This window comes from Lissotriton helveticus, chromosome 9 (genome assembly GCF_964261635.1).
Source record: "Lissotriton helveticus chromosome 9, aLisHel1.1, whole genome shotgun sequence".
NCBI classification, from domain to species: domain Eukaryota; kingdom Metazoa; phylum Chordata; class Amphibia; order Caudata; family Salamandridae; genus Lissotriton; species Lissotriton helveticus.
The window spans coordinates 870052127-870064934 of NC_136070.1; the positions used below are offsets into that span (position 1 = coordinate 870052127).

At 46.5% G+C, this 12808-nt stretch overlaps 1 protein-coding gene across 1 annotated transcript in view; it reads left to right on the plus strand.

Moving 5' to 3' along the window:
* LOC144781934 (WD repeat-containing protein 62-like) overlaps positions 1-12808 on the plus strand; it is a 636677-nt gene that overhangs the window by 588815 nt on the left and 35054 nt on the right. Inside the window, exon 29 of the mRNA XM_078661021.1 lies at positions 7860-8747. Coding sequence (XP_078517147.1) covers positions 7860-8747 — 888 coding nt within the window. The remainder of the gene's footprint in view (positions 1-7859; positions 8748-12808) is intronic.

A 12808-nucleotide genomic window follows, 5' to 3' on the forward strand; every position in this document is an offset into this window, starting at 1 on the left:
AAGAGTGATACCCTTTTTGACAAGTGATTTTTCGACTTTTGTCGATATATTTTTCGAGTTGTTCGATTCCTGGTGCAAATAGGGATGTCCCATAGTCGGACCGGCTTCAAGCCTTGCGACTCTTGTCATAGGTTGATGTGAGTCAGTGACCCGCACCTCATGTGCCTTTGGTGCCTGGAGCTCGACCACGATCTGAAGTCGTGCTCCGACTGTCGGGCTATAAACCGGAAGTCATTGCGGGAGCAGTCCCGAAAGCTTCTGAAGGCCCAGCAGTCAGCTCTGCACCGCTCGAGGTCCTGGTCGAGAGGGAGGTCACGGGACCGGTTGCGATGTCACCACTATCACTCCTCATCAAAGTCTTCGTCTTCGGGTAAGTCGAAGCACAAAAAGAAGGTGAAGAAGCACAGTCGCTCTTGGCCTTCGCCCTGTCTGTCGGCCAACGCGACGCTGAAGGTAGTTGTCCTTCGGCTCTGTCCACGGACCCTACTGGGACGGCTCAGAGCTTCCCTCCCTTCCTGGGAGCCGGAGCGTCCCCTTCCCAGCTTTGTGCATTTTACGAAGCTCTCCACTCCATCTTTGGGCAGTCCTACTCTGCCGGTGCGCCTTCGGGCCCCGCAGTCTCGGATGAGGGCTATAGGCCTTCGATGCCAGTGGCACAAGGTCCCCAAGGATCCAGGCCTGGATCCAGATCGATGCCAGTCCACCTCACGACCTCAAAATTAAGGTATGTTGATATTGTTAACCATGACAGCATGACCACATCATCGCCTATCATGCAGGTACTAAGGTTCACTATATATTATTTTTAGGACCGGTGATCCAACTACATCATGTGTGCCCTGTCGGCTGACAGGCACCGGAAGCAATATAACTGAAGGAACATATATCCATTACCAAGGTGAGCACACTATATGGTGCCCCACACATAATGAAAATTTCTCACTGACCCATGGAAAGCCCTGACCCATTGTTATTCTTATTCATAGGCTGTCCAACCTATTCTCAGTCCTGATGAAGACCCGCCCCAGATGCATGTAGTCAGCGCATCATCACTAGGGTCGAAACATCGACGTACTATGCTATAGATCTAACTGTACAAAGTCTGATAAAAACAAAAGAAATCATTTTGCCAAGACTATTGTGTTTAGACTTGATAAGCTTGAATAATTGCAATTTTTATGTATCTATGTTACGTAACCTTTAATTGTCCATCACAAATCACGATCTATACCACTTGTTGTTTTTCACTGTATATGTCGTCTTGTATTTTGAACAGTATCAGCATAAAAAATGCTTTATTTAGTCAAAATCACAGAGGAAGTTGAATACTAAAGATTTACTTTTTCTGTCATTTGGGTCAGTGTTTATTCATTTGTCCTAATACGTGTGTACCCCCCCTGGTACATACTACTGAGATTGAAGTTTTAAGTACCATGTTGAATTGAATGTTTCCTCCCAACAGAACCATTATTGTTTGTTTAATTACCCGCCCAGGTTCTGAGGGTTACAGTGTTACCCCATTATACTCAATGGTCATTCTCAAAAGGGGCATTCCCTACTGCTCCCCCAGATAGGGAATTCAAGAAGCTGGACCATCTTGGGAAGAAGATGTTTTCTTCCGCCAGCTTAGGACTGCGGTCGGTGAACACTGCATATCTCTTGGGCCGTTATACACACATGGTGTGGGATACAGTTGCGCAAGTGATTCCACTGTGCCTGGAGGAGACACGGGCTGTGCTCACCCGGGCTGTTGCAGAGTTCACCATCCAATGTGGGCTGGATACCGCCAACTCGCTGGGTAGATCGGTTTCCACGTCGGTAGCCCTGAGACGCTACGCCTGGATGAGAATGTCTGGCTTCTCTGGGGATGTTTGGTGACGAGGCGGAAAACGCGTTCAAGCGTTGTGAGGTCTCTAGGGCTACGGCCAGGTCTTTGGGCCTCACAGCCACTATGCACCCCATGCAGTCTGCCTTTCGCCCCATTTGTGGCTATGGAAGAGGTGCCCCACCACGTTCCACCCAGAGCTACAGGGCATCGCAAGCTACCCAACCTCTATGTGGCCGGGGACGTGGGACTAAGTGTTGTGGGTCTAAGGGCCAGCGGACGGGCCAGTTCACCAATGCCCCTTCTGCAGCAGCCTCCAAGCCTTCCTAGTGCGACCTTTCAGGGCCACCAGTTGCCAGCGGGCGGCAGGATCCACCATCACCTCCCCCACTGGCACAACATCACGTCGGACAGGTGGGTTTTTGGAGCTACTCTCTCCCCTTCAAGACTACCCCTCCCTCCATGCCACCAACACTCCATCATATGTCGGAGGATCATTTGGCCCTTCTCCTCCAGGAAGTTACAGCTCTCTTGGCATCGAACGCATCCCTGTGCCAGAAGTAGGTTGTGGTTGCTACTCCCACTACTTCTTGGTGCCAAGGAAGAACAAAGGCCTGCATCCTATCTTTGACCTCAGTGACTTCAACCACTTCATCCAGAAGGAAAAGTTCAAGATGTTAACCTTGGCTCAGGTCTTGTCTGCCCTCGACCCAGGGCACTGGATGGTAGCGTTGGACTTGCATGGCGCTTACTTTCACATCACCGTCTTGCCTCCCTACCGGCGTTACCTAGGGTTCACAGTAGGCCACAAGTATTTTCAGTTTACCGTGCTCCCCTTTTGCCTTACCAGCACCCCTCGGGTGTTCACGAAAGTGATGGAGGTGATCGCAGCTCATCTGTGCAGATCAGGGGTTCCAGTCTTCCCCTATCTCGACGACTGACGGTTAAAGGCGGGCTTGCCCCTGACTGTCGTCTCCCACCTCCAGACTACAACGGACCTCCTGCATTCGCTGGGGTTCACAGTCAACGTGCCGAAGTTGCACCTGATTCCCTCCCAGAAGCTCCTTTTCATGGGAGCGGTTCTGGACACAGTGCAGTTCCGGGTCTAAACTACCGAGCAGCGAGTCCAGGATTTTCAGGCTATAATACCGATGTTTCAGCCCCTGTCCCGGATTTCGGTCAGAAGGACCCTGAAGCTGCCAGGCCTCCTGGGCTCCTGCATCCTGCTGGCGAATCATGCAAGATGGAATATGTGGGCTCTGCAGTGGGACCTGACGTTTCAGTGGGCGCAGCATCAAAGGAATCATTCCAATGTCGTCCAGATCTCGGTGGGGACTGCAAGTCAGTTGCAGTGGTGGCTCAAGGACCAGGATTGGGTCAGCGGCAAATCCCTCTCCCTTCCGCAACCAGAGTTTACAGTAGTGACGGGTGCATCACTTCTGGGATGCGGCGGCCGCATGGGGGAGGCGGAGATCAGAGGCCCCTAGTCTCCGGCGGAGTCCGGGCTCCACATCAACCTCCTGGCGATTCATCTTGCACTGAAGGCATTCCTTCCCTCTGTCAAAGGAAGAGTAGTGCAGGTGTTCACTGACAACACCACGGCCATGTGGTACTGCAACAAACTCGGCGGGGTGGGGTCGTGGACCCTATGTCAAGAAGCTCTTCGCCTTTGGACATGGCTGGAACAGCAGGGCATATCCCTGGTGGTTCAACACCTGGCAGCTTCCCCCAACGAAGAGAACGTGCAATGCCAGCAGTTCTGCGCATTGTAGTTTCCAAGGCGGCACTCACTCGGCGACGCCTTTCATCACGAGTGGAATTGCGGCCTCCTGTACGCCTTTCCGCCTGTACCACTTCTACCCAGAGTTCTGAAGAAGATCAAGCGCAACTGGGCCCATGTCATTCTTGTGGCTCCGGACTGGGCACGAAGAGTCTGGTACCCCGAGCTCTTGAGTATGGCCATCGATCTTCTGATCAGACTGCCTCTTTGGGAGGATCTTCTATCGCAGCTACAGGGGACGGTCCTCCACCCAACCTGTCCAGTCTCCACTTCCTTGTGTGCAGATTGAGTGGCAACAGTTCACAGCTTTCGATCTTCCTCCCAAAGTCTGTAATGTCATCTTGGCAGCCAGGCGTCCCTCCACTAAAATGGTACATGCCTGTAGATGGAACAAATGTGTGGCATGGTGCACAGCAAAGGCCGTGGATCACCTTTCTGCCCCTCTTTCAGAGGTTCTTCTCTTCATTCTTTCTTTGGCCCAGCAGGGTTCTGCTCTGGGCACTCTTAAAGGCTATCTTTCGGCCATTTTGGCCTTTCTTCGCCTTCCTGATCAGCCGTTACTTTCCTTTCATAATACCCCAGTGGGACTTAAATCTTGTCCTCCCTTATCTTATGTGTGCTCCCTTTGAGCCACTACATAATTGTCCTCTTCGTCTCCTTACTTTCAAGACTGCTCTCTTGCTTGCCATCACATCTGCTCGTAGGGTGAGTGAGCTTCAAGCCTTCTCTTCCAGACTTCCCTTTCTTGCTGTCTATCCGGACATAGTAGTCCTTCGTACTAGGCCTTCTTTTCTGTACAAAGTGGATACTTCTTTCCATATAGGTCGGACAATCACATTGCCCACCTTCTTCCCGCCTCCGCACCCTTCCAAAAAGTAGGGCAGATTCCACCATCTGGACCCAAAACGCGCACAGTCTTTCTAACTTGACCGTACTAAAGACTTCCAGGTGGACGATCAACTCTTTGCCGGTTATGTGGGCGCCAAGAAAGGTCGGGCAGTGCGCAAACGTACCACCTCCATATGGGTCGTCCTATGTATTATGATCTGTTATTCTTCGGCTAAAAGGAACCTCCAGTAGGACTGCACACTCACTCTACCAGGGCTACGGCAGCTACTACTGCTTTGGGGCATGGAGTTCTGCTGGTTGACACCTGCCAGGCAGACACGTAGGCATCCCTGCACACGCTTACTAAGCATTACTGCCTGGTCAGCCAAGTCTGGAGAGACTTTTTTTTCGGTTTGTCTGTTCTCCAGGACTTCCTGGTGTGAACTTAGTTTGCAGACTCACCTCCAGGGTTGCTATTGTTGGGGTATCTATTCTAAGGTAAGGAATCTAGAACTGATGGTCTCTTTCAGATGAACAAGTTACTTACCTTCGGTAACGATGTATCTGTAAGAGACATACATTAGTTATGGATTTCTTACCGCATCACCCTTCCACCCCGTTCTGCAAACTGATTTCTAGGGATAAGGACTCCCTTACAGGGCCCTAGTTTTGTGCACCAGTGGTCAGTGTCTTGCATGGCTTTGCGCTTCTGGTGTGGAAAGTCGTGTCAGAACTGACGTCAGCGTGCAGGGGCGGCGTCTAAGTAGACACTGCGATGTCATCCTGGCGATTACGAACGCCCATGACCCACGCCACCTACTGACGCACAGGGGTACTGCTATGAAAAAAATTCTCAGGATCCAGTCTGACGCTGGGGGTAATTCTATGATAAGGAACCTATAACTAATGTATGTCTCCTACAGATACATCGTGACTGAAAGTAAGTAACTTGTTCATTGACAGCACCAAAGACCATCGGGTGGACAATCTGCTTTTTGTGGGGTTTTCTGGGCAAAGAATGGAAAGACAGTGCAGACAATGACTTTGTCAAGGCAGATAGTCCTCTGCATCAGTGGCGGCCTGTCATTTTGGAGGGGAGGGGGCGGGACACACACACGCACACATACACATAACACTGCAAGCCAGGCATTCACACACACACACAAACACACGCGCTCACAACACTCTTTACCAAACATTCATACATACACGCACCAAATATTATTTTTTTTTTAAAACACACACTTATCTGCAGCCAGCTCTGCCTCTGAGGTTCCTGGAGTCTTGGGACTGCTGCCTACCGCATTGGCTGACCTAAGGTCAGCCAATTAGGGAAGGAAGCTGTCCCAACGTCATCATAGATTTGGATGTAGTCAGTGAGACTGCTGACTCCATCCCACTCTGTGATGTAGTGTCACTGATTGACACTCGACCCTGGGCGCTTCAGGACTTAAAACTGAAGCACCCAGGTGCGAGGCAATCAGTTCTGCTACCCTTCGTCACTGAGGGGAGGGCCTTAGGGATCTCTGCTAAACTGAGGACATCAAGCCCACAGGAGCTGTGAATTCTCCAGCCTAGCAAAGTTCAGCTCAGGCAGCAAGGAGCCTGCACATTTCACGCATGTATGGCTCCTGACTGCTTGAACTATAAGTGAACAGCGTCTGTCAGGCTGACCTTTGTGCAGCCTCACAGACACTGTTCGTGAGGGGCATGGCCCCTCAGCCCCAATGGACCGCCCGCACCTGCTCTGCATGAAGATCTGCTATGTACCGGCCACAAGACAGCCTCTAGAGGGACTGAGGGCTTATTCCACCACAGACAAGGATGCTACCACTAGGTTGGCATGCAGGCCCGTTCTTGTTAGGAAGTAACGTTAGCATCTGTGCACGTTTGCAGAGAACTATAGCCGTGGCAGCCAGGTCTGATGGTAAGGGTACTTCACCTGTTCAGCCTTGCAGGACTTTGTTTTTAACTCAGCCTACTTCACAGACCCTCCACCTTATTGCTTTAGTGTCCCTTCTAAAGGCATAGAGTCTTCAATTAGAAGTTTCCATCAGAAGAACAAGTTACTTTTCTTCTGTAATGCTTTTTTAGGCGGATACTTAACCTAAACTCTGATTCCTTACTGCCCTTCCATCTCCCCGTTCTGTGGTATTGTCTTTTTACTGCCTGAAAGGGTCCCAAATTAGAGATCTGCACACTACCTCTAATTGGGTTTGTAGTCTGTGTGCAGGAGCCGAGAAAGACTCGGAGAAGAAATTGGCATCAGTGTACAGGGGTGGTGCTTATATGTGATTCTACTCCATAACTTCTGGGGTGTAACGATGAGAACATGGAACCGCACTACACCACTGACTGGCACACAAGATCTCTGCTAAGAAATCTTCTGGATCGAGTCAGGGGCCTTTGGAATATTCGAAAGGTGAAGCATCTGCGGTTAGATAGAGTATCCACCAGAAAGAGTGTACACCAGAAAGAGCCTTACTGAAGGTAAGTAAATTGTTCATATTTCGCACCACCAACTCTTGGTAGTCCTATATCTTAAGCGAGATTGGCAAGATGATAAAGGCATTGAAGTATGTTATTCCAAAGCCTTAGTGCTACACCTCAGGCACATTCAATGTGAAACAAGGGAGGCACCTTGGCTTTCCCAGGAAACATGCCATTAGCAGATATAGGTAAAGCTGCCACAAATGTGTGTATCCACATGTTCACTAAAGACATGTTCACTAAAGACTATTGTGTGTACATTCATGTTAGACAATCAGCGCTAGTTGGCAAACTTCTTAAAACTCTGTTTCAAACATCCACATGTGCTCGTAAGCCACTGCATTTCAGTCTGTGCAGGGCATGTGATCTGTGGCTACACATGCTGCAAACTGAAAAGGTTACTTTTCTGTAACACTCAGTTCGCAGCTTGTAGTGCTTTAGATTCACTTACACACCCTTACCTTCTTGGATGTGAGCATAGTTGAGCAATTTTTGACACATTCAAAAAACACTTTCCGTTTGTGATAGCAAATGTGCTTACAGTATACAGATGTTAGTTTCTGTTCACTGCACCACATATAGAGCTACCCTCTAGTAGGAAAAAACATCTGAGGTGGAATCAGTGTCCTAGTGCATATGGGTTTTGTGGTAGGATCTCTGAGTCACCTCAAAGCAGAAACTCCTTTTTCAAAGAAAAGAAATGTGTAGTCATCCAAGCTCCATGCTAAAATATCAATATGTGACTCTACAGCACTTCAAACTGTAAACGTAGTGTTACTGATAAATAATGTTTTCCTTTTCTAGTTCTTGTTCCATCTATAGTGCTAGTGATAATCCATGGATGAATATTTAACCTTTTTTTCATTATTAATTATTGAAATGTTTAAAGAAATCTGCTTGATAAGCACATTAATTTATTTTCTGATTTACAAACAGAAATATCCACCACCGTTGGGACTTGCAGAAAATTGCCATTGACATCAAAAATGCCTGAAATTGAGAAGATAACTAGAAGATCATCTCTTCAGACTCCATGCATTCCTAAAGTGATTCCTACTGGCAGAGCAAGTACTGGGAGTTCTTACATGATTGCAACTACCAGTTCACATGCAAAAATATGGCGCAGTCAGTCAGTGGGTGAAAACATCAATGCAAAGAATATTTGTATGGATGCAAAGCTACAGGGGTCTGGTATAATTAGGCCCGCGTCCTCCATGGATCTCTCTTTACTGGGAAAGGAAAGCTATCCACAGGCGGGAACAGCTTTGAGTGACAAATGCAGAGAAAATAATTCTCTGAACAAGACCACGACCACTATTCCTCCTTCTGGAAACCACGACGAAAGAGCAAACTTGACTTTAAACATTACAAAAGCTGTTCACGATAAAGTCCTAATGCCACCACCATCCTTGCCTTATCATGATGCTTCTCAAGTGACAAAAATGTCACCAAGTGTTAACATTAAGGAGCTTAAAAACCCACAGCTTTCTTTTGTTACACCAATGGAAATTAAATCTTTGGAAAGAGATGAACAAAACATGACATTGGGTCTAGAGTACAGCAAGAGGGAGAACTCCGTTTGCTTTTGTAGAAAAAGAGAGTTGGCAAAACATGAAGTTGTGTTTGCGGAATCACAAGCTTCCAATTTGGCCCTATCACCAGCATCATATCTTAAGGACACCTTTCATCATTCCAGTGATATGATGGACCTTCTGTCGGAAACTACAAAAGACACAAATGCTGATTCGTCACTTGCTCATTGTATAATATGTAAATCTTCTGTAAAGAACAAAGAGATAGAGAATATTTCTTCTGAACATTCAGGTGAGTGCTTTAATTTTCCAAGAATTCTTTTGTGTTGAACATTTAGCAAACAAATCATGGGTATGCCCGCACTCCTGGTGTAACTTCTATCCGTGTTAGCTTTATACAGTAAAACTTTCAGAATACCCCAAATGTATGCACTCCCTATGTAAATATGTTTGACATTCACATATAAAATTGAGTGAAGCTGGTTTATAACGGGTGGCCTTTCCAATATAACTACTAGTTAATTCTGTCTGGCATGGCAGCAATGACTCCATAAGCAAAGCAAACCATACGGCCAAATTAGTATTAAGCTTCATGGTTTAAATTCATAATTTTGTGAAATTCCTGATTTTAAATGCTAACATTTCCTGTAAGGTCTCGAGATCATTTGTGTGACTGCCGGTCTCCTTCACTCCAGATATGGGTATTTTAAACAGACTCTTGTTCGATTGGCTGAGGGCAACAAAAGCTAAAGATTCCACTCACACTTGAAGGGCTCCTGTTTCTTGTAAACCTACCTGTGCCTCAGGCAAGGGAAAATGGGGGGCCTCACAGAGGTCCAGGACACCGTCAGAGTTTTTTACCTTGGCAAAGCAGGAAAGAACTCCCTGGTCCTGCGGTACCCTGTCCCAGGCACTTTGAGACGCAACAGATTGAATAACATAGCACAGGACTGATTCCAGGCTTGTTGATGTCTTTGGTCCCATTGTGCATTAGAAAGGTTTCCTGCATTGTCAGCTCATCCACAGCTTTACTATGGCCATGGTCTACATCTTCCTAACCCCTTCATCCCCCCTGTCAAACCTTCGGGCCACAAGAAGCTGCTGGATTCATCACTGACTGTCCATTCGCAGCTACTACCTTGATTGTGAACCACCCTGTTCGCTCAGCCGAAAGCTGTTTTGATGGCACAGCCACTCTCTGTTCTTCTATGAAAATCTTTACGGTTTCTACAGCACTACATTCAAGGCTGCCAGCATCATATCTGAGGCAGTCTCCCCCTGCATCTAAAACACATTCTATTTTTTCTTGTACAAGCAAGAATGTGCAGACTTTGTTGAGAATAACCGCTTTTGCAGTCTTCCACTGCCGACTCTACAATTTGCTAAGTTTGATACCTTCTTCGGCTCAGTTTCTGATGCCTCCCAGGCGTCCACATTCTGCATTACACTAAGGATTATAAAAGTGAAGTGTATAATTTCCTTCCTCAATAATATATAGGCAATGGCCTCTATACTGGCCTGCAAAATGCTTGTGAACTGGACCCGTCTTTTGAACTTGAGTTGGGTTGTCTTTCTTGCCCTCTTTCGGAGGAGTTTGCCTCTTTTACAGCAGTTATACATAAAACTGCCAAAGTCCTTCCTGTGGATGTGTCTAAGACTAACTTTTTAACAAAGATTCTGTAGTCTGCCTCCTGTTCGTCCGAAGCTCTTCTGCTTTGCAATGAGGCCCTTTTCAGCCCACTCATTACAGCTTAGTGCAAGCACTTTTCTGCTGTGGTATTTTATTGCCAAATACCTCTTACCATAGACCGGTGCGAGTACGCCCATTATTCCTTTCTGCCTGCTATTTACCTGAGAGTTTCAAGTGTCAAGAAATTTCACCCAACAAGACCCCAATTCATTTCCCACTTCTCCTTTAGATCGGGAATCGAAAAGTCTTTTCTTCTGCAAGTCGGTACTTGGGCTCCTCCAATGCCCACATGCTTAGTGGTGTGTTACTTCCATGCAATATATTTGGGAGATGTCACAGTTTATAACAAATTACAGATTACTCAATGCTCTGGTAATGTTCAAGTGAATCAAATGAATGTGCTATTTAATGGCCCCAGGCTTATCAGGGACCAGGCCAGTTTCCTCTTCAATGTGTTACAATGTTATGGTTGGGTAGTACCAGAGACTAGAAGCATTAGCAACAGCTGTATTCCCCTTTTTTCTTCCCACACCATTTACCCAAAACCACTTTGCTTTGTCAGGCAGTAAATACAATCATCCTCATTTCACAGTAAATTAACAAGTCATTACTTTGGACTTTTAGACACCCACATTGTGGTGATCACGTCCCATTTCAGGAAGTTCCTCTTTACATTCTCCCCATTGGCTCTGCATTGTCTGCTGATTCTTCCTAAATTGTTCTCAAGGTGGTGCTTCCTCTTCTGGGCAAAGCAGCATTAGAACTGTTATCTGCTGCATAAAAAGGCCAGGGAAATTATTCCAAAAAGAACAGGGACTGTCAGAACTCCGCTTAGAGGGCCAGGTGGAAAGAAGGCGATACGGGACTCAAATTTGGGGGTTGAGGTGTTTTGCTTCAGAAGTCTTGGGGTTCGACCTACCATGGATCCTAAACAAGTGGGCCAAGTACCTCTCACCACTTGACTCTCCGTGGTAGTGCCGGTCGAGCAAAGCTTCTCGAGGGATGAGGCCTCTGGGTAGATCGACAGAGGGGGGAAGAACACACACTCACAGCTCAAAATACTTTCAGTGGTAGCAATAAATGATTTTTCATGCTTGTAACTATTTTCTTTTATGAAAATAGGAGTACTTGTATACCAGCACAAAGTAAAATGTGTTATTTACATACAATACACACTATCTCACCAAAGTTCAGGCTCTGGTGTTTTTAATAGGTGGGTTCCTGAGTCCCACTCCCCTCTCGCTAGCGGTAGTGGTTAGTCCCTATTCACCATAGGCGACATTCAAGTTAAGCCCCATTAGTAGTCAGAGTCTCAGTAGTCCCACTCCCTAGGCATAAGCTTTTCAGCTGGACCTGACACTCGGTTGCTGGAGGTTTCAATCGCCTATCTGAAAGAGGGAGACGTTGGATAGAAAAGCCGAAATACAGAGACTGAAGTATCGGGTACGAACAACATAGGACTCCTATACAAGTGTGTTGTGGTACAACAGTATACATCCGCTAAAGAGTTATAAGTTGTGTGAACCGTAAATTAAGCACGTGGAGGGGAAAACCAGATTATATTGGCGGGAGCACGTACCTAATCTAGGATACGCCTCGGAGTAAGCTTTGATTAAGCATCAAAAAAACTACACACCACACAAACATCCAACCTTAGTAAAATGAGTGAGGTGCCCAAAGATTTAAAGAAGGATCATATATATCCACGATATCCGGAAGAAAAGTACCACATTTCATTGAGACAGTGAAATTGGTTGTCTTGAAAAAGATGGTGTGATTAAAGAAAAGCCATCGAAACGCGTCAACGCTAATAAGAGTACAATCTAAAGGACTGACACGAATGTGTTAAATACAGATTTAGCATTGTTAGCCATAGTGTTTTTTAATCCAATTTGATGAACAGTAGTATTGGACAAATATTGTGTCTTACACTTGTCTGTCTCGATTATGCAGGTCATAATTGTTATATGTTAGGAAATATTTGTTTATGATTCATGTGTTTTTTATGAATGCAATTAGGATTGGTTCAATTGTGTTTAACACGATTTTTAGGAAATGTACTGTTTCAAGATATTTTGAGATGTGTTTAAAATTATATATTTTTTTACTTTGAATAAAGGGTCATTGAAATATATGACGTAATGCTGTATTAGGTAGAGCCCTGTCATTTACTGTATTTTGAATTATTGTGTGATTAAGGGAATCTTGTATTGCTTTGGTACATGTACCTCAATTCCCTTGATAACTTTAAGGGGTCCCTCTAATTTTTCTTATTAGGTCTCGGCATCGAGACCTATTGCAGTTAAGTTCGGTCTCAAGGGAGACAGATCTGGGCACGCGGGTAGATTTAACATCGTGGACGCGCATGCCGAGGCTCCCGGCGCCGTGCACATCTCCTGTCTGTCCCACATTCACACAGGCCTCTCTCAATCACGCACGCAGCCCCCCCTGAACACACACACAGACACGCACATGCACATATACACACATACACATACATACATACATACACACACCCGCCACCCCTACAACTTAACCCCACTCACCGCATCGACGTCCTCAGTCGCCCCTCCTGACTTCTGCAGCCACCGCGAGACAGCCGTGACGCTCCCGAACTTCCGGTTGGGACGTGCACGCTCACGGCTTGTTTAAGATTGGGCTTT